The 22643-nt window shown below is 44.8% G+C and overlaps 1 protein-coding gene across 3 annotated transcripts in view; it reads left to right on the top strand.

Moving 5' to 3' along the window:
• Positions 1–22374, top strand: part of NALCN (sodium leak channel, non-selective) — a 316125-nt gene extending 293751 nt beyond the window's left edge. For all 3 annotated transcript variants that reach the window (XM_044250049.1, XM_044250048.1, XM_044250050.1), the window contains 14 exons: positions 1330–1423; positions 1938–2044; positions 2253–2327; positions 3093–3212; positions 6207–6275; positions 7418–7566; positions 8651–8744; positions 10371–10503; positions 11171–11286; positions 13139–13296; positions 16394–16544; positions 18255–18404; positions 20039–20156; positions 20691–22374. In XM_044250049.1, the coding sequence (XP_044105984.1) occupies positions 1330–1423; positions 1938–2044; positions 2253–2327; positions 3093–3212; positions 6207–6275; positions 7418–7566; positions 8651–8744; positions 10371–10503; positions 11171–11286; positions 13139–13296; positions 16394–16544; positions 18255–18404; positions 20039–20156; positions 20691–20884 (1728 nt within the window). In that variant the 3' untranslated portion in view covers positions 20885–22374. The remainder of the gene's footprint in view (positions 1–1329; positions 1424–1937; positions 2045–2252; positions 2328–3092; positions 3213–6206; positions 6276–7417; positions 7567–8650; positions 8745–10370; positions 10504–11170; positions 11287–13138; positions 13297–16393; positions 16545–18254; positions 18405–20038; positions 20157–20690) is intronic.
• Positions 22375–22643: the final 269 nt, after the last annotated feature.

The raw sequence follows: 22643 nt of genomic DNA, 5'->3' as shown, positions 1-22643 counted from the left end.
CAAAAATGAGCAAAGAATATGAACAGGCAATTCACATAGGAAGATACAGGAATCACTCCCCCATTTGCACATATAAAAAATGTTTCATCTCACTGGTATTAAAACTAAATTAGATACATTTCCCACCCATCATGGCCAAATTTAAATGTCTGATCATGTCAAGTATTGGCAAGAATATTAGGACATGAACACTTGGAGATTGTTAGCAGCAAATTTTCTTGGTTACTCCTCTTTGGACAGCAACTTCACAATATCTGACAAACAAAAAGTTGCATAAATTCCTAACCCCAGCAATTCCTCTCCTAGAGATTTGCTATCAAGGAAGTCTCATAAGTGTTTGCCATGAGACAGTACATGTGGGCTTACTGCAACATTTTCATAGTACATAAACCTACATTCCGATATGTTTGTACAGTGGGATACTCTGAGCAGTTAAAGCAATTAGGTCTAGTTTCTAGTTGTGCTGAACTACGCAAAACATAGTGTTCAGTGAAGATAAAAACCAGCTGCATAAATAAGCACAGATTGGATACCATTTATAGAAATTTTTAAAATTCAAAACAAATATGTTCTTATGTATTGATAGATACACAAAGAGCAAAAGTCTGAAAATATGGTGAGGAGGATACACCCTTGAAGGATAGTAATTAGCTCCAAAGAAAGAAAGGAAGAACTGGGGGTGAGATCTTCCCCCCACCCCCAGTTCTTCCTTTATAATATAATGAATGTCATGCTATATATATATATATATATATATATATATATATATATGGCATATATATGCATACTCTAATACACACACATACACATAATAAAGAATTTTTTATCTCATTTAGCCATTAATCACAGCATTAATTCTTCAATATTCAAATTCTGTGACTTCATACCACTTGAAAATAGTTTTGTGATTATATATATCAAAATAATTAAAAAAAAAAAAGATGCAATCCCCTTAACCAGAAATAGCAGACTGACAAGTTACAATTTTGCCGCAGCGTTTCCCGCAATGAAACGAAAGGAAACTAACCACTATTGGAGTGGGTATCCCTTTTTGAAAATTTGATTGTGTAGAGAACCTTCTTTAGATTTTCCCAAACCTGAATATTATCCGTGTTCAAAGATGCCAGTTGAAGGCCATCCTTTTGGGGACTCCTCTCAAGACCAAATTTGAGAATTCTGACCATGCCTACTGAGCCGTCAGGGTATTTGAAGAATATCTTTATTTCACACCCCCAAATTAGTCCTGTTGGTATCACCACCCCATTTGCGATGTCCTTGGTGTGGAGTAGACGACATAAGGCCTTTTTCTGCTTTCCTTTGTTTATTAAGGGGACAGCTCTGCTGACTGTAGATCAGAGAAGATGGGAAGATCTGAAGAGCCGACTGAAGATAGCACAGCCTCTTCATCTCCCACCTCGCCCGGGTATCAAAGATGCTCTGATTTTATTCATGTTGGGCACCAGTGTTCATGATTCCCCAGGAGTCTAAGATTTCAATTAAAATAATAATCGTGAGGCCACTAGGCGGTTGTGCATAAGTTAATACAGAAACAGGCTCCAAACTACAGATCTCTCCATAGGCTATTAAAATCAACCACCCAAAGGCTGTGCTTCAGTGCTCTCAGGATAAGCCCTAATGAAAAAATGAATTTTTAAATAAAATATATTTGTGCTTGCCTTTTAAACATATGAGTGAAATGTATTAAGCTGACAGAAATTGAATGATGCGGTTCTCCTTCCAATACAGACGGCGTCATGCACCGTCGTTTTAAATATTCAGAACCAGCCCTTCCTGCAAAACACCACACAATAAGATTGAACTATAGGAGGAAAAAAAAAAGTAATGAGTTTTTAAAATGAGCATTAAAGGAAATGGAAGACAAGAAAGTAAATGTAACCTAGGTCTGAAATGCCCTTGCCTCAACCTCTCTTTGGCAGATAATGATGGATTTAGAGCTAAGATGTACGACATAACCCAGCATCCGTTCTTTAAGAGGACAATTGCCCTGCTTGTCCTGGCCCAGTCGGTGCTGCTGTCCGTCAAGGTACGTTTCTTTCACGCTGAAACTCTGAGAAGGACTGGTTTGTTGGGTGCATCCAAGCATACCGCAAGGGGCCATATCCGTCCATAGTTTACATTTCTTGGTGGAAAAAAATGAAAATTCACAGTCATGTTCTCATGAAAAAAAAAGGGGAGAGTCTTGATGGGTCTGGTGGCTGCAGACAAAGACCGGTGCACTGTTTCTCTTACAGTGGGACGTGGAGGACCCCGTGACCGTCCCTTTAGCAACCATGTCTGTTGTGTTCACCTTCATCTTCGTTCTGGAGGTACGGTAATGAGCCAGAGGGCTCAGGGGGCAGCGGTGGGTATAGCAAAGTAGAGCAGTGTCCTCCTTTGACAGCACCCATGGTCAGCTCTGTGTTCCATTGTTTTTGAAGTCTTTTTTTGGGAGAGGGTGGCACGCTCGTAGGGTATTTTCCTTCTGGGGCTGTGGTGCTTCGCTTGAACAAAGATTTCACATTCTATTCCAGATTTGTCTAACGGCAGAAATTGCTAACTGCTGTTGATTGCTGTATCTGCAGGTTGACCTGTCTGGTTATAGGAGTTCAAACATCTTTACTGAACTGCACAAACCACTGTAATTCAGGGACTCAGATCGCAATGTGGTGGACAAGAGGGCTGGCCCAGACAGGATTATTTTAATATATGGTCCGTGTCATATCACTTTCCAGCACAATCTTCTATGAAATACAAGCAGATTCTTATTTCACCCTGTGCTGGTTGATGTTTCCCAAAATCTATGGTCTTTTACTCGAGGAAGAAAAACGTCCTGCTATCAGAACTAGTCATAAAACAAGGAGAGAAGAGCCTGGAGAATATAGATTTGTAACCTACCCAGCTTTAAAATTTAGATAGATAGATCTACTTCTTTATCTCCGTATCTGCATCTATCTGTGTATGTATCTATCTCTTGGTAATAAATTCTTGTCTTTGGTTCCCACATCTTTTTTTAAAAAGGGGCTCAAGTTCACACATTTAAACATTTCCTGAACACTCAGCCTCTGTATTCTGTCTTCCTTATCTTCCCCCAGGTTACCATGAAGATCATAGCAATGTCACCTGCCGGCTTCTGGCAAAGCAGACGAAACCGATACGACCTGCTGGTGACATCACTTGGCGTGGTCTGGGTGGTACTTCACTTTGCCCTCCTGGTATGCGTGTAATTCATTTTTATTTTAGTTGATAACTTGGGTTCAGGTGACCCTGTTTCCAGTCTCGTCTCAGTCCACGTCAGCCTACCCTCGGGTGTCAGATTCACCTTCCTACATCCACCCTTGACCATGACCAGCCCTTGGCCAAGCTTGTGCACACAACCCCCCACACTCTTCACACAGACAAAGTACGGCCCCTCAGAGTCCCAGAGTGTGTGAATCAGAAGAACCTTAAAGATCTCTGGTTTAACTCTCATTTTTCCAAAAGAAAACAGAGAGAGAGAGAGAGAGAAAGAGAACAGTGGAAACAGAGATTATGAGACCTGCCTAAATTCATACACGAGCTGGTATCAGAAGGCTCCAACCCAGTTTTCTGAGCCAAAGTGTAGCATCTATACCACTGTGTTCTACTCAGTATTTCACAGTGGAATTCTCGGGTACTTTTGCTGCCACACTTCCTACTGACATCCAGCTGCCGTCCCGCTAAAGTGTGTCATTCCCAGCGTCTATACCTGAGTTCTCACTAGTTTGCCTAAAATGCCTCCACCTTCCATGTAGTCTGAGCTCCTGCTCAAAATCCATATCCATGGGGGTGCTTGACTGAGATCTAAGACTGTGTTGTCCAGTAAGAACAAAATGTGGCCACAGATAAAATTTCAAATTTTCTAGGAACCACATTAAAAAAATAAAAAAGGAAACTGATGATATGAACTTAATAAGGCCTGTTAACCTACCATATCCAAAATATTATCATTTTAACGTGGCGGCAATATAAAAATCATTATTCCATCATTTGTTTGGTATTAAATCTTTGCGTGTGTATTTCACATTCATAGCACATCTTCATTGAGACCCACCGCATTTCAGGTGTTCAGTAACCACATGTGGCTGGTGCCGTACTGGACAGCAGAGCTCCAGAAGCCCCTTCTCTGGGCTCCACCATTTTCCAGCCTTGATAGGGTTATTTGTCTTCAGTGACCCTTCATTCCCTGCTCTGAACTTGGGGATACAACTTCCTAATTTATCCATTCCGTATGAGTACTATAGAGATCAAGCACATGAAGTTCTTCTAACTGTAAAGAGTATACAACCCCATAACACATTATTACAAGTACCTTCTTTTTTGTTAGTCTTCTTTGACCCCAGACAAAAGTAATATCATATTTCCCTGCTCTCTTCTATCCATCCTTCGATCCTCTCCAATGTTAGAATCACACCACAAACAAGCCATCACACACAGTACCCATTTACACATTACAGAGGACATGCTTTCGTATGAAATTGCTCTGTTCAGGCAGGTAGGTATTGAGTGTCCTTCTTAAAACAACAATCACCTTCAACGTCAAGGACTGTGCCAAGCCTCCATGGGTTTTCAGTCACCCTGATTCATTTCCCCCAATGACAAATGGTTTGCAGCAGTAAAGATGGGCAGTCACCGTACTGGGAATGGAGAAGAAGGCAGTGAACAAAGAAAGACATCTTCTGCCCTTTTGAGTATCACAGCTTGGGAAGTTGGTGTTTTGTTTTATTTTAAAGTTTTAAGCCAGAATACTTAGTCATGATCCAAGAGGCTGGGGGAACTTTGGGACAACTGCAGGTAGGCATTCGTGGGAATACTCCCAAGTCAGTAAGAGTTACAACGATAGTGAGGCAGATGGAGGAGAGACACACATTCCTGGGATGGCACAAAGCAGTGGGAGGTGGCTTCGTCAGAGAGATCCTGGAAGTGTCCCTGTGGAAGTGATGGCAGGGTTTAGTCTGTAGGACGAAGGGCATGCCAGCAGCTGTCCATATGATGGAATGCCGTGGGAGGGAAATCGTGCCTGGAGTAGAAGGAGCAAGGGGAAAATGGTGCAAGATCTGGATGGCACCTCTCAGGACCAGGCAAAGGATGAGGGTCATCCTCCCAGAAGCCATTGGGTGTCATCACTTCCAGAATGCAAAGTGGGAAGCCATCTAGAACAGATTTGGAACTAATGTGGAAAGCGGCATCAAGGTCCATGTTTTTATCTTTCCCTAGACAAACGGATTCAAAAGCTACTTGGTCCAAAAGAAGAATAGAACAGGCTTCCTAATTCTGGATATCCTAGAGAAGGACATCTTACACTGAAAAGACCAACTTGCCTGTTCTCCCTGAATGCTTTTGTTCTCCTCCAAGAACGTCCAATTCTGGAAGGATGCTCATCCTCCACTCTATTTTGCTGTCTATTGTGAAGGAAGATTCAGTCCTTGTTCCCATCCAAAGTTATTTCTGTGCAGACATATTCATTTCCTTCTCCTCAAAGATACCACTGGACCCCCTTCCCAGGGGCCCATATGGGACTGTTGTCACTTGGCTAGGCAAGGCTCCTCAAGAAAAATCATGCCTTGGCATGAGTTTAATGCCACAGTTGTTATTGCAGTTCTAGCTGATGGGATCTTTGTTTCTGAGATGAAGCTTTCTTAGTCATAAAGCACACCCAGTCATCTCTTGCTGCTGATCACACACTTGAAGAATGAGCAGGATGTGTTTCTGGACAGGGTAGACATCTCTGAAATCAGCTTACAGGAATGTGGCCAGCTGGTCTTCAGAGTCTTGAGAGACCTTCCAAGAGGGGAAAGCTGACCTCCCGCCATCTTTTCCAACAGCACACGTCCCCCTTTGCCAGGATTCCTGCACTTCCGGTCTCACTTGGCTTCCTCATGTTGCGTTGTTACCCTGTTTTTCTTGCTCCTCAAAGGAGCTGGTCATGATTTTATGTAAGATAAGCTTCAAAATACAGAATTCAGCTGAGCAAAACAAGGAGCGAAGTTTCATTTAAGATTTGATTTTATAGCTAATATTTATTCATGAATTTTGGCAGTGACCTTTTCAGCACCTTTTAAAGATAAATTTCTTCTAAGAATTTCCACATTTTATTAAGCTAATTACTCAGTAGACTTCACAGAAGACTTAAAATGAAAACAAGATCTTTTGCACACATTATGAGCGGCTCTTTTCGGTTTGAATTTCAGAACGCGTATACCTACATGATGGGTGCCTGTGTGATTGTCTTCCGGTTTTTCTCTATCTGCGGAAAGCATGTGAGTACGTTGTAAAAGATACTATCAAAGGTTACGTATGCACAGAAAAAAGGAGCGAAGCCTAATTGACTTCAGCTGTCCTTCTGGGTCTTAAGGGTTGAAGTTAACTTGGGATGCTGGTCATCCCAAGTCCAAATGAGCAAATATCAAATTTTTAAATGAATCGGTAGTTTAGTTATCTTGTGATATGTTTCCTAAGATTTATTCTATTTATTTATTCTTCATATTTACTAGATGAACTCATTCATCAACTGAAGATAACATATTGGGCATGAAAGCAAAAACCAATGGTCTTAATACTTCTATTTTATTGTTTTTATTTGTAACAAAGTTACTTTACTGCAAAGAAAAATAGTCTTTAATGAAGCTTCACGGTTCTATGATCCTAGATTTCTTTATATTCTTTTTCTTGTTCATGCATAAACTCGGCATCTAATTTTCATTTTTTAAAGTTGTTTCCTTTTTCATTACTGACATTATTTCATATACATTCCATAAATGCCCATATTTGGTACATTCAGTGTTTGATGCCATTTAGCATTTTGTTATTGTTTAGGCTTGTTTCTGTGAACAACTGTTTGTAGAAGAATCCTGAGGCAATTCAGGGGGAGAGGCCGAAAATGGACAGCCCTCCTCACAGAGACTTCAGCAGCAAGAAAAGTGAAAATGGAAAGCTAGGAATTTCAGGGGAAGAGTTTTTATGAATTTGGCTGAAAAGGCTGAACAGTTTGAAATACAAGTTGAATTTCTCTCTAGTGTTTTTTTTTGAATAATAACAAGATTTAATACCCTTTAATAAGAATTAATTCAAAGCAGTTGTCAAATGAGGGTCACTTTTTTTTTTTTTGAAGATTTTATTTATTTATTTGACAGACAGAGATCACAAGTAGGCAGAGAGGCAGGCAGAGAGAGAGGAGGAAGCAGGCTCCCCGCTGAGCAGAGAGCCCGATGTGGGACTCGATCCCAGGACCCTGGGATCATGATCTGAGCTGAAGGCAGAAGCTTTAACCCACTGAGCCACTCAGGTGCCCCATGAGGGTCACTCTTGTGCCAAGCTGCGTACTTGTCATTCACGTCCCCGTTTTGCTCCATTCAGTGAATTAAATATTCGTTTTCTCCTCCCCACCTGCACCTCCATGCAGGTGACGCTGAAGATGCTGCTCCTGACGGTGGTTGTCAGCATGTATAAGAGCTTCTTCATCATCGTAGGGATGTTCTTACTGCTCTTGTGTTACGCTTTTGCCGGGGTCGTTTTATTCGGCACTGTGAAATATGGAGAGAACATTAACAGGTGGGTGTTTATTTTTCTTTTTAGTCATTTATCAAGCAAACTTTTTTAGTCACGAAGTCATGACTAACAATCTGAATGGCTTTTGTCTATTAAAGACGAAAGGGAAGGGGAAGTGATCAGTTGGAAATGAAAACGAAATAAAATGGTCACATGTTAAATGACATTTTTCTAATTAAAAACAGCCCACATATTGACTTTAGAAGTCTTACTGCCATAATAGTCCCATAATGTAACACGAATCCATAATTCCACACCTACCACCACGCAGGAATAACCACTTCGAATATCCTGGTGAATTTCTATCCATCTACTGCCAAAAAACAATATATTCTTTTTTTAATTACACTTTAAGATGACTCTGGGTTTTACTTTTTTTTCTTTTTTCTTTTTCTTTTCTTTTTTTTTTTTTTTAAAGCACCACAGGAGAAGTCATAATTCCCCAAATGGTTACAATGTAGGAAAAGCATTTTTCTTTTTTTTTTTTTTTAAAGATTTTATTTATTTATTTGACAGAGAGAGATTACAAGTAGGCAGAGAGGCAGGCAGAGAGAGAGAGGAGGAAGCAGGCTCCCTGCTGAGCAGAGAGCCCGATGCGGGACTCCATCCCAGGACCCTGAGATCATGACCTGAGCCAAAGGCAGCGGCTTAACCCACTGAGCCACCCAGGCACCCGGAAAAGCATTTTTCAAAGATGGTCTTAAATTTTGTGGAAGCGCAGCATAGATTTTTTTTTTAAAAGATAATTACACAACAAATTAAATGCCAGTGTGCCTTGTTGCAGAGATTACTTATTTGATCCACAGCAGCTTCAGTTTTTATAGCAAACTCTATGTGAAAGAAGGAATCACTTGCACTTGTCAAAGTTCAGTCATTCAAGATGCCTGGCCAGAACTGGTATCGCCCGCGGGGGTTGGGTTTTCGGACAGCTGTCCTTGAGGGTAAGAGTGAGTAACAAACACATTATGAGGGTACAGCCTTTACACATGGCAACTTAGCAGCCACATTTGCTACCTGTTTTAGTGGTGACGCCTTATGACTTCGTGACAAACTATTACCCATTTCCTGGTTTTTCTTCCTTGATTAGGCATGCCAACTTTTCTTCAGCGGGAAAAGCCATCACGGTACTCTTCCGAATTGTCACAGGCGAAGACTGGAATAAGATTATGCATGACTGTATGGTAAACGTCTCTTCACCCCCAACAGTGCCTCAGCTTAAAACCAAATGAAACCCTTTGCTATGCGACATTGGCAAGGGTCATCCTCGTTAGCATCAAGACTGTGTACAAAACACACAGCCTGGCCGTTTAGTTCAGTCACATGCATTGTTTTCCATTACAGTGTCTGGCCAGAGGCAGGAAGAATATCCAGGGAAGCCAGCTTGAGCTATCCTAGCTCATCTGGCAAATCCACGTTCTGTGGGCATTGTTCCCTCCCCCCCCCCCTTCAACATTTTGGCCATCAAGGACAACCAGGGGAGTTCTGCTTCTTTAACTGAATTTACTCAACAGATTCTCACCAAGCTCCTGGTTTATACTGAGCCATGTGCTTGGTGCTAGGTCTCCCATGACTCCAGGGCACGTTCAAGGAGATCCCAGCCAGGGTCACACCCTCCCTTTGGTTCCTCCCTCCTCCTCGCTGTCCTTCCTGACTCCCATACAACTTGGGCTCCATCAGGCCCCACGCTGACTGCGGGGATGTGTTCCTGCAGCACTCCGTGTTGCTCCTTTGTAGCGTGCATCCCAGCTGTAGTGAGTTACTGGCTTGATTATTTCATCTCTGTTTCCTCTCTCACAATCTCGAGAGCAACACTGTTCAAAAGAAATTTCTGCAGTGCAGATGGCAATCAGCTCTGTCCCACTCCGTAGCCCTCTGTGGGTTCTGAGCACCTGAAATGTGACCAGTGCGCGCCCGAGCAACTGAATTCTAAATTTCATCTAAGGCTATTGGATGTTCATTAAAATACATTTACATTTTGATAGCCACACTCAGTCCGTGGCTCCCTAGAGCTCCAGATTGTCAGCAACATGAAGGAGGGACGGAGTCTGTGTCTCGCTTAGACGTGTCTGTCTCCAGCCCTGGGTAGAAATCTAGCACACAGTAGGAGCTTAAGAACTCTGCCTGAATAAAGGGGGACAAAATTTACCAAATCAGATATAATATAAGGCAGAATAAAATAAGTTCTAAATAAAGAACAAGCAGAGTGCTGAGGGGATGTAGTGTCTCCAGCGGAAAGAAACCAGGTCTTTCAGAGGTGTTGCCTTTTTATTGGGCCACTAAGGACATGAAGACTTTGGATAACCTGAGCCTTGCACTCTTCTGTCATGTCCCAGAAAGGTGCTCCAGGAATGAGGATTCCTGGTTTCTTCTTACACAATTTGAATGTGAGTCTGTTTCGTGTAACAAATCTTCATAAATCTTGACCCATTCATTAGGTCAGAGAAGTTTTTTAAATGCATTTTTATTGGACTTTCTGTAGTTCCCATCACAATGACTATTTACCATTCAGGACTAGAGGGGGTGGCAGAAAAAAGGTCTCTTGAAAGAATCAGGTTCATTTTCATTGCGCTTCTAAAATGGAAATGAACTTGGGATTCTTCGAGACTGGAAGTGGAGAATAAATGAAATACTCTTTTTGATTTTTGGCGCAGATGATGTACTCAATGTATGTGGCTTCTGAGAGACTAACTTTGAAATTAATGATATTTTCTGTGCAGAGGAATCGTTCCCTCACAACAACGGGCGCACAGAAATCTGTACTCTTCACGCTCACCCCACCCCCCTTCTTGTCCCCCTTGGCCGTATAGGTCCAGCCTCCCTTTTGCACTCCAGATGAATTCACATACTGGGCAACAGACTGTGGAAATTATGCCGGGGCGCTTATGTATTTCTGTTCATTTTATGTCATCATTGCCTACATCATGCTAAATCTGCTTGTAGGTAAGTGATGTTCGTTGAATGTGTTTTAATATCTTTAAGCTCAGGTACTTAGATAATTATGTACAATTTGCAAGTAATTATCCCAGATTGCTTGGGGTGGGTGTTTCACGGCATTAATTATAAATTGTTGCCTCTCGATCCAGAAGCTGAAAAGACCTTTGAAAGGCATGTAAATGACAGTTGATTGCAATTTCAAGAGTTGTCCTATTAATTATGATCATTAATTTCAAAAGAGCTCTTCTCACACGTTGAGTTGAACAAATCTCAGGGAGGGCTACCTTTATGGCCTTGAAAGATCACAGTTATGTTTTTTGAAAGATACACGGTGTTCCCCAGGTGTGGGACCACCCAGAACCCAACCTGACCTTTAAAAACTACCCTGGAACCGTCAACTAAGAGTGAAAGCCAACTGGCATGGCTATCGCTACACACAGAATGTCTGTTTATTCTCATGACCCTCATGTTTTGGAAAGGCAGGAGCCGGATAAATAGCTTAGTCCAAGTGTAAAATATGCCAACTTGGAAAACAAACTAAAAACACTTTAAAAATTTGGCTTATAATGTAGGTGATAAAATCCATTATTTATAATAGATGTTTTACTCTTTCTAAAAAATGACAGATTAGCATAATTCTCTAACTTCTTCACTTTTTTTTTTCTCTTCTTAGCCATCATTGTGGAGAATTTCTCCTTGTTTTATTCCACAGAGGAAGATCAGCTTCTAAGTTATAATGATCTTCGCCACTTTCAAATCATATGGAATATGGTGGATGATAAACGAGAGGTAGGAAAGGGGGCTGCTGCTTTGTGCCCAACCCAAAGAGACTCACTGAGACAGCATGAAGACCACAGACCACAGACCCTCAGCTAGTTAACTGGTCTTTTTGTCACCAGTGGACATCTATTGAGTTTGGAATGGCCATTGGCGAATTGTAGAAAGCCGCCATTGACCGTTCAGCAGAATATGCTGGGAGGGGAGAGGGGCAGAATGGTCCCCTTCATGTCCAACCACAGGAGTCCTTTTCTTTGGACATTCAGAAAGTCACCAAGGAAAGGAAACCAAGGAAGCTCTGAAGAAACCAGCCCTGGGCTGGGAGAAGAAGGGGCGAAGTTCAAATCACCAGAGCAATGGGGTAACACCGAGGCAGAGCCAGCCACCAAGAGCAGTCTTGATTAGAATTGCAATGGGGTTATTGAGTGGTTTCTGAAAGTTATTGGTTTTTAATTATTTGGGACTTATTATTTGAATTCTTGAATCATTAAACTTACCCAGGATTTCCTAGAATTAGCTAAAGCAGCAGCATCTTCTCCCGTTGTGCTTTCTCTTCCTCCTCCTTCATCTCAGCAAACACTTGGGTACTGGGTATATAGCAATGAGCACAATAGAAAGGCCCCCATGCTCACAGAGCTTCTGTTCTAATCATAAGTGAAACAATAATTATAATTATTATTATTATCTTAAGAAGCTATAAGTATTTTGCAAAAAGTACCAGAGTAGAGATGGATTAGCCTTGGGGACAGGCCACTTTAGTGGGGTGGCCATGTCGGTCTGGCTGGGGAGGTGCTGTTAGACCCGACCTCTGAAAACCAAGGAAAGTTCTGCTGTGGGAAAATCGGGGGGGGGGGGGGGGCGCGAATCCTAATATTGCTGCAGGAAGAGTTCACAGAAGTCATGAAGACCACAGACCAGAGGGGGCTGGGGAAAGGGGCATGCTGAGCTAGGCCCACACAGTAATTCCTGGCTTTCCCCTCCCCCACTGTCACCTTTCTCTGATGCCCCCCACTTTTCCAGGCACCAGGCTCAGGGGGCTTTCTCTGAGACAGTGGCCTGCCTGTGTGGCCATCTGGCCTTGCTGTCCCATCTCCCCTCGATCCCCCTGCAGCTCCAAGATAGCTGCCTGCCGGAACCCGACTTCCTTGGATACACCGTTCACAGGTTAAGGTGTCAGTAACTGACAGGATTTGATGCGTCGCCCCTGCCCCTGCCTCTTGCCCAGGGCCTGAGTTCACAGACGCTAGATGGGGTTGCGTATAAGGGAGCAACACATGGTCGATTTTCAGAACCTAGGGCTGCTCTGACCTGGTTCTCTTGTACGTCATTGTTCGAATAATGGAGAAGACCTGAACAAGAGTGATCATTCCCCAGAAGAACCACTTAGAATCAATGTTTGGGAATTTGTGGCATCCAGGCGAATTGAAGGGGAGGATCGTGGACACAGGAATGTTCTGCTTTTCTGTGATAATGCATTACCAACCCACTCAGCGTGTGTTTTAGAGAAACAAATGAGCTAGGGCTGAGTCAGTGAAATGGCCAGGAGAAGAGGAGCCTGACAAAGTAAGGGATGAGGCCGGGAGGCAGAGGGCCTGCTTTGTACCCTCCTAGGCTCCCAGTGCTGCCAGCTTCCGAGATCCCACAGAACCGGAAAAACACCAGCAGAAGATCCAAGTGCTCCCCCTCCCCACCCATTCCCTCACCCAGCCTCCATGGAGGCCAATAACTTCCTTGCTGCCCCTCTTTTGAGGAAAATAGATGGGGTTCTGGGTAGGTTTTTTTGTTTTTTCTGTGAAAACTGAATCCCAAGAGAATCATTATGGCCTGAAGATGATTTACCCAGTCACTGTGTTCTGCCCACCAGGGTGTGATCCCGACTTTCCGGGTCAAGTTCCTGCTGAGGCTGCTGCGGGGGAGGTTGGAGGTGGATCTGGACAAAGACAAGCTCCTATTTAAGCACATGTGCTACGAAATGGAGAGGCTGCATAACGGTGGTGACGTCACTTTCCATGACGTCCTCAGGTACAAGGGGGTCTTCCCAAACGCGTGTCACAGAGCCCACCCGAGCCCAGAACCTGAAGCTGTGGCCATTCTAGGCCTTGTGAAACACAGCCGACAAGGAGGCTCACAAGCCAAGATGGCACATCGCTGAGGGGATAAGGCGAGGCCACACAGCTCAGGCTCCAAGGGGCCTTTAAAGACCCTGTCTGAGTGAGTGTCTCACACAGGAGCGGGAAGAAGCAGTGGCCTGATGTCCCCAGAAGTACCCCTTACTGACTAGGGAGCTCCTGACAGGGAGAGGTAGGGAGAGAGATGGGGGCCTCGGGGTACATGGCCGCCCTTTGTTTTGTGAGGAAGGAGCTGTTCCCCGAGAGTTGTGTGACTTGCTCGGTCACAAAGCTTCCATGGTCAAGCTGGGGCTAGAGTGCTGATCTTCTCACTTGTGGGGCCGCTCGTGATGGTTGACCCCACTTGGATGGGCAATCACATTTTCCATTCCAAGAATACCCAGACAGGACCAAGGGAACAAAAGACCATAAACTCAGTGGTTTAAACAAGTGTATTGTCTCATAGTCCTGGAGGCTGAAGTTCGAATTCAAGGGGTCGGCAGGGCTCATTTCTTCTGAGGCTGTGAGGGGGAATCTGCTCTAGCTTCTAGGGCTTTGCTGGCCATCATCATAGAAACCTCACCCCGATCTCTGCCCCCATCTTCATGTGCGGTTCTCCCCATATGCACGTGTGTGTGTGTGCACGTGTGTCCAAATCTCCCCTTTCATAAGGACACCATTCAGATTTGATTAGGGGACCATCCCTTTCCAATATGACCTCACCTTAACCCATTACATCTGCAGTGACCTATTTCTGAAAAAGATCACATTTTGAGGTACTGGGGATTATGATTCCAACATCTATTTTTTTAGGGGGAAAACAACCCACAACCGCTTTTTAAACAGGAATCCATGGATAAAATCCAGAGCTCCATGGACTTGGAAACAATCACATCTTTATTTTCATGAATCATTCCCTGAAATGCAGCATTTTCTTCAGTGATGAACACAGGCAACAAACCACCACTGTATTAACAATACGTGCATCTTCATCCCCAGCAGAGATCACCAATATTTCCAGAACACATCCCTGATGTGGCTGATAGCTTAAATACCCTTTACACTTCCTTCTGCCGTAGAGTGGTCATTCAACCTCAGCTGGATGTTAGCATTTAATGCAATAATAAAGAAGCAGTTATGTTACTATGTCACCATATTGTTCATTTTACTTGTTAATTAATTTTACTTCTGCTTTTATTGAAGTAGGGTTAACACACAATATTACATGGGTTTCAAGTGTACAACACAGTGACCCAACAACTTTGTTATGCCGTGCTCACGGCAAGAGTAGGCAACACCAGTCACCAAACAACGATTACAACATCATTGGCCCCATTCCCTATGCTGTAATTTTCATCCCCACGACGTATCTGTCCAATGCTGGAAGCCTGTACCTCTCCTTCATCATTTTGTCTAGCCCCTCAGAATCCACCCCCCGCCCCCGGCAACCACCAGTTTGCTGTCTGTATTTAAAGGTCTGTCCCTGCTTTGTTTGCTTCTTTTATTTTTTAGACTCCACAGGTAAGTGAAATTACATGGTATCTGTCTTCCTCTGTCTGACTTATCTCACTTCACATTATACCCTCTAGGTCCATTCACGTTGTCACAAATAGCAGGATCTCGTTCTTTTTTTATGGCCGAGAACTATCCCAGTGTACATAGACTACACCTTCTTTACCCATTCTAGCATCATCTTTTTAAAGAAAATATGAGAACTGGATTTCAACGCAGTTGGTTTCCTTTGGAATCATATGTATTTTATTTTATGCATTTTAAATGATCTTCTATGGAAAGTCCTGTAGGCTCCGCTCTCAAAGAGGTGCAGCCACAGGAAGAGTCAAGGCCCCCCTCCAACAGGAGCTGTTCTCACCCCGTTGCACGCACTCAGATACACAGAAATACGCTTGTGACTGAACCTTGAAAAAAAGATCAGAACAGGAAGGGCTTGGGAGAACTTCTCGAAAGTTAATTCTCTTTCTTCCCACTACTCACTTCTTACAGGAGCAAGCTAAAGGGCAGAAAAAGAGGCACAAAATATGTGTGATTAGCAAAGGATTCCGTCTCTCTCAGAAAGTTTACCAAATTGTTCCTCCTGGGGACCAGTATTATTAGGCTGAAAGTGAAGCACAGAGACACACCACTGTCATTAAGCAATTATCATTCAGCCTCTATGGAACCCAGTGAGGCATCGGATAAAATGGACCAGGCAAAGCCCATGGGGGCGTTGGTTGCCCCTCCCGTCCTTTAGCTCAGTACGTGATGAAACAGTTCGGCAGGGACGGCAGGGATGAGATTCTGGATGAAGCAGGGACAAGAGGAAGAGCACACAATGGTGGGAAGAGCCTTAGCAAAGAGGTCAGGGCACCCGTACTGCCCGGGGAGGCCTCCTGAGCACCTCGTTGCTGTGACATGGGCTGTGGAGGTGGCGATGAGCTCGCAGACGGGGCTCTGAGGAGGCACTGCCTGGACCTGTTGGGCCAAGGTCAGAAAGGGGGCGAGTATTCCACCTTGACTTTGCATCCACCAGAATGAATAAGGAAGATCCAGGGGCACAAATGAGATCAACAGAGAGGGAAATGGGAGCTGGGGAGGGAGCCGGAAGCATGACCTTTGGCCAAACCTGTTAACTATCCCCAGCTGGACCTGAATGTGACAAAAGTATAGAGAGAGCACTCTTCCTTCTACGGGGAATGTTCCAGAGCTTTAATCAGCTGATAATGCAGACGAGGGCCCAGCCTGACTCTTTCCTTTTGACAAACACGTAGACGGTGCTTACTGTTGTAAGCACTTCACAAGTATTAAGTCAGTCCTTTAATAAATGGGAACCATCACTACGCCATCTTACAGAGCAGGTGACATAACTAGCCCAGGTCCCCCAGCTACCCCTAGGGCACAGGGACACTACCTTGGTTGGACTAAGTGATGTCCCCTCTGGAGTCTGAGATAGCTACTGCTCAGGATCCCAGGGGTATCGGGATCAGACGTGGACTGCTCTCCTGTCCCCCCACCAGCATGCTCTCCTACCGGTCGGTGGACATCCGGAAGAGTCTGCAGCTGGAGGAGCTGCTGGCCAGGGAGCAGCTGGAGTACACTATCGAGGAGGAGGTGGCCAAGCAGACCATCCGCATGTGGCTGAAAAAGTGCTTAAAGCGCATCAGAGCTGTGAGTGGACTGGGGATGTCTGGGTTTGTGTTTCCTCGTCTCAAAGGAGGAAGAAGAGGGAGAAAAAAAAAGAGCTCTGGTGAGGGGTTGTGGGGGCAGGGGTGCTCCCGGGTGGCTCAGTCTGTTAAGCAACTGCCTGTGGCCCAGGTCAAGAGCTCAGGGTCCTTGGATCGAGTCCCGCATCGGGCTCTCTGCTCATCGGGGAGTCTGCTTGAGATTCTCTCTCTCCCTCTTCTCCTCCCCACCCCATGCTCTCTTTCTCTCTCTCAAACAAATAAATAAAATCTTTCAAATAGAAGAGAAAAAAGTTTCATTAGCAACAGGTGGAGATTCTCCTGTGATTAGCCTCTTGGCCCTTCGACTACATGGGCCTCATCCTCTTGCGATAGCCACAAAATCATTCCTGCCTTCGCTGCAGTCCAGACCCAGCAGCACCCTCTTCAGTAGAGTCTGTAAGACGTTCCCATTGAGTGACATTTTTATAATAGAACATGAATGTTGAAAAAGCAGTTTATTGAGGTGCACCTGGGTGGCTCAGTCAGTTAAGCATCTGACTCTGCATTTTGGCTCAGGTCACGATCTCAGGGTCATGAGATGGAGCCACGCATCGGGCTCCATGCTGGCCCTGGAGACTGCTTAACAGTCTCCTCTCTCTCCCTCTTTCCATCACCCTCTCCCCACATCTCTTTCTTTAAAAAAAGCAAAAGAAAAAGAAAAAAAAGAAAGCAGTTTATTGATATTAAAATATTTGTGATCTCCATTTATCAAACTCAACTGTTCAAAATGCCCCAAATCTCTACATGTTGAGAGGCCACTGAATGTGCAAAACTACCTATAAATTGTTTCTAAAAATTCCACCGTACCATGGATATTGTTTGGTCTTTAACAAAGGCCACCTCTCCTGGGAGTTCAATGATCTGTGTGCTGCCTTCAGAATTACAAGCTTATAAGATTCTCTGACTCATAAATCAATGAACACATACTATGTTGACATACATTGTGTTTACAATAGACATTTCTACTAGATAATTACTGTTATGAATTACACTTCACAGAGGAAAAAAATCAAATTAATCACTAAATATTTATATTTAACAGATTTTTAAAATTCTGTGTCTCAGAACAACATCAGCTGCAGGAAACGTATCTTTCTATTGGATGAGAAAAGGTCCCCCAAGAAACAAAACCACCCAACCTGCCCCACTACAGGCTCTAGGAGCGCACGGGGAGCTGGACCAGCACCAGACTGGGGTCCCCAGTGTGTGCCAAACAGACTGGCCTGCTTCTATCCAAGAACCAAGGCAAGAGCAAGGGTTTCACTCATCCACCCAAGGCTTCTGCCTCTAACAACCCAGAGGAAAAGGGCAGTCACTACTGGCTTAATGAGCGCCAAGCAAAATAAGAAGGGAAAAAATAAAACACCTACATTAACTATTCAAAAATTCTATTTTACATACAACACAAGGTGTATCAAAGGACATGTTTGTTCCCATTGTTATGCAAATGAGCATGGGTTGGGCAGGCTCTGAGCCCTCCTTCATAGCAACGTGATAGGGAAATTAGTTAAGCTTCCTTATTTGGAATCCCTAAGAGGTCGCCAAGCACACGGGTTCTTTGGAGAGGAGAGAAGAAAACATGATTTGAGTGGTGGGGGATGGGGGATGTTGGGCTGATTTCTCTGTTACCAAGAGCATGATCATATTTCCATAGAAACAGCAACAATCTTGTAGCATCATCCACAGCCTGAGAGAGAGCCAGCAGCAGGAGCTGAGCCGCTTCCTGAATCCTCCGAGTATCGAGACCACCCAGCCCAGTGAGGACATGAACGCGAACAGTCAGGATAATAACATGCAACCGGAGGTACGGGTGGGAGGGGCCTTCCTCCAAGGATATTAGGTGCAAAAATTGGTGCTGTTCACGGAGCCGTTTCAAACAAGGTGACAGTATTTCCAATGGGAAGTCTTTAAGTTAAAAACAGTTGGAACGTGTTGATCCAGATTATGTTTGGTTCTTTGCAACTCGGAATCATTTGGGGTTATTTCAAAAGATTCTCATTCTGAGTTGTATGAATACTAAAAAAAAAAAAAAAAAAAAAAAGTGAATACCCAGAACTCACTAGTTCTGCCTTTTTTTGTCTAAAATGTTAACATTGCACTGGCTTAATTGGAGGCCAGTGATATTAGGTGAAGAACATGGTTTGCCTGAAACTCAGTCCTAAATGCGTTCTTCTAGAAGTCACAGGAACTTGCAGTAGAATCAGTGAAAATGGTTATAATCAGCCACCAACCTCCTTAAATAGACTCATTAAGGATTTGCCCTTCCTTAGCTGGGCACCGCTAGAGCATGTGGGATTCATGAGGATTAGCCCGAGGACCTGCTTTTTGCCAGGACCGTAGTTTTTTTCCATTCCCAGACGCAAGGTCCGCGTCCATGTGTCCATACAAATGCGCAGAGGCGCGGGCGCCCTGGAGAGCCTGGCCCGGTGACCAGCAGCTGCAGGAGGTCCTGTCCTTTATGAGGGCACAGTCGCGGACCCGCCGGAGTTGATCCGGCATCCGGAGAGGAGCCCTTGGCAGGGTCAGGCTTCGTGGTGGGTAGTGATGGGGCCGCGGTAAATACTGAAGCCCGAGGCTCCGCGCCCGGCCGGGGCCTCCAAGGGCACCTCCTGTTCCGCAGCGCGGGTTGGAGTTACGTGATGCTGGCTCCCCAGCAGCGGGGATCATCTGCCTCGGACAACAGACACTCCTGCAGGGACAGTCAGCCAAGGCGGAGGTGGGGGAGGGGAAGGGGGCAGAGGGGCTGCTACAGCGGCCTTGCCCCCTGTCTGCGGGCCGAGCAGGGGTAGGATGAGGACAGCCAGCCGGGCAGGGATGAGGCTGGCAAAGCGGTGACTGCAGAGCTAACCCCAAACCAGGAGGAGATTCTCAAGTGACGTGGAGACCAAGACGGTGACAGGACAGGGGAAGGGGACGGTGCACCAGAGAGAGCAAAACGTGTGCAGAGTCTCAGCCTTTCTCTCTGACATTCGTCTTAACCGGTATCAGCTTCGTTCTCCCGGGGCTGTCGGGGAGTTTTACCTGCTGAGAACTCTTCTTTCCGGAGCGCAGGACTGACCTCCAGGTTGGCAAGAATATACTTCCCGGAACCGGCAGCCCCTGCTGGCCCCCTTCCTTCCCGGTCCGTGGCTGCACAGCAGGTGCTGGGGGGGAGGGGCGGAGCCGTGGGGGTGGAGGAATCCCGGAGGGACGCCAGGAGGAGGTGCTACCAGGAGAATGGCCGCCCCTTCTCTTCATCGCGTGCAGCGGTGACTCTCCCTTTCCTGGACTCTCTGAACCCATTTTCCTCTGCTCCCTCCCGTGCTGTTTCTCCCACTGTTTCCTGCGGTGCTTTCTTCCTTTCTTACCATAAATGGAGAGTCCAGACCAGTGCAGAGGGCAGCAGGGGAGCACAGCGGTGGGAAAGGGCCCTAACTGCCTCCCTCTTGGCCCGCGCAGACCAGCAGCCAGCAGCAGCTCCTGAGCCCCACGCTGTCCGACCGAGGGGGCAGCCGGCAGGACGCCGCGGACCCCGGCAAACCCCAACGGAAGTTCGGGCAGTGGCGGCTGCCCTCAGGTGTGTGCTCTGGGCCCTTCCTCCATTGATTCAGGCGTTGTAGACGCGTCTACACCTTGTCGGTTTGGGGTCTCAGATTTCAAATTCGGGTTGGCCTCTCAAGTTGTTTAGACTGCCCTCACTCTTGCTTACACTATCTGTCCTTTTCCTTTGCTTTTTTTTTTTTTTCCTTTGTATAGGCTAACCAACAGCCACTCACCCATATTTCTAGGACACTTACATTTGCCCAGATTGGAACATTTAGTGATTTTTTTTTATTAAGTTTTTTGTGATTATCTCACAGTGTGATGGGGGGCAGGTAGCATGTTTTCAAAAGATATTACAAGTTGTCCATGGACATAATTTTAAAGTCCATGCATTTAAAGGTTATAACTATAAAGAACCAAGAGCTAGAAGGGGTTCGTACTCAACGTTCTGTGGGGGGCGTGTTGAGCAGAACTGGTTGTTGCTGGTGGCGACATCACAGCTTTTCGGGAAGGGCTTGCAGGGGTGAACAGCTCCGCGTTGCTCATAGGACTGTTGTCAATTCCACAGCACCCAAACCAATAAGCCACTCAGTGTCTTCGGTCAACTTGAGATTTGCAGGGCGCACAACTATGAAATCTGTAGTGTGCAAAATGAACCCCATGACCGACACGGCGTCGTGTGGTTCGGAGGTTAAGAAGTGGTGGACCCGGCAGCTGACGGTGGAGAGCGACGAAAGTGGCGATGACCTTCTGGATATTTAGGCGGGGGACTCAGTGCAGAGCAGAGTCATGGGGAACCCTGCTCTGTGACATTTTTCTCCCACAGTCTAACATCCTCTAGCGAGGAGTCTGGACTTGAGATGTCATTTAATTCCACCTCGTCAAGAGATTTTTTTTTTTTTTTAAGTGGATTTTTGTTCGGCCCTAAGGGGGCGTAAACCTTGGTCTGTCGCAGTCGTGTCTATGAGGGGTTGTTACCGTGTGTTCCAGAAAATTCGCGTAATGGTGGTATTTGTAATATTACCCAATACCAGATGTAGATCATTCAGACATTTCCTATATTCTGTCTCTGTAAGCTAAGGTGTATATTCGTATAAGCTCTTAAGCAGTATTCCCACACCCTGAAAGAGTGGTAAGCCCCAAGAGGCTAATATTTATGGTACGGAAGCTACAGCTTTAGCTCATGTTTATCCCACTTCTACTAGAAATACTTCCCTTGGGAAAATTTATTATTTACGATTGATCTGAAAAGGTCAGCACTGAGCTCATACTAAAATGACAGTAGTTTTACAAACTACAGATTCTCAATTTTTAAAAGTATCTTCTTATTCTCGTGTTATTCTTAAAAATAGGCACAAACTATTGAGAGATCAGACCAAGTCTGTTTCTGGCCTCGGTCACTCCAATGAAACGGTTGCCTGCTTCCTAGAGAGCTATGAGTGCAGACACCAGGCAAAGACATTTGGCCCAAGTCACCAGCTGGTTTAAAATAAACTTGTACATAGATCACTGGAAGGATGATCTTTCATAACGATGTTGAGTTTCTTTTAAAGCCGTTCAAAAACTAGCAAAAAGAGTGAAACTACATGATTCAGGCTGTTAAAGAAATCTTCGGGTGTGTGACGTTGTCACTGGCTTCATGGCCTAACCCAGAGTATGTCCAGTTTTGCCATAAAGTCGGCAAAGACATTGTGAGTTGATCCCGACGCACCATTGCCTCGTTCAAGGGAAAATGACTCCCTGCTACCAGACCCTTCAAAGGACATAATGGCAACTTTGTAAAAACCCCACTTGGAACTCAGTTTAGGGACCCCACAACCCAGCTGTGTTTGTTTCACATACCATGTGCTCTGGGAAAATTAAAATACAACGCGATTACACAGTACCTGGGCCTCTTATGCTGAGTCAACCAAGTAGAAGTGTGTCCGGGCCCTTAACTATGTTATTTTGGTTGGAGATTTGCTGTTTTGATTATTTCTTTTAGTGGAGCGATGATCTCCGAGTCCTTTGACACCCCAGGTGGCTTTATGATCTCTTTTTCTCTATTTAACGTTCCTAAAGTAGCCGAATCCTTTCTGTATAAGAAACGTAATATTGTGGTGCCATCTATTGTTTAAGGGATTAATTGTGACTCTAGGATAATGGGTAAGTAAAGTCAGTGCGGCCAAAAGGATTTTATCTGGTTTTATGTTCAGTTGGAGTTTACTTTTTGTACATAAGCAAATCAAATAAATATTGCTTTTATAAAAGAATTTACTCTGAGTTGATGGTCATTTCTAAACCCTTTCTCATATGTGGAATGAGGGAAGGGGGTTTTGGGGGGAGGATCATTAGAAATCAGGTACTTTGCAAACTCTGTATTTGAATATTCTGTCTATAATTAGTTAGCAAAAGCTCTGTCCCTGATACTCATTTCCGTTCAGTTCCTAAGCCAGACTGTTCCTTTCACGTGCCCGTAAGGCTGAGTAAATACCCTCCACATCCACAATAAGACGGAAAAGGTTCTTACACGGCCTGGGCA

This window comes from Neovison vison, chromosome 5, assembly GCF_020171115.1.
Source record: "Neovison vison isolate M4711 chromosome 5, ASM_NN_V1, whole genome shotgun sequence".
NCBI lineage: Eukaryota > Metazoa > Chordata > Mammalia > Carnivora > Mustelidae > Neogale > Neogale vison.
The sequence above is the reverse complement of the archived record's forward strand: the minus strand, read 5'-3'. Positions and strand labels throughout refer to the sequence as shown.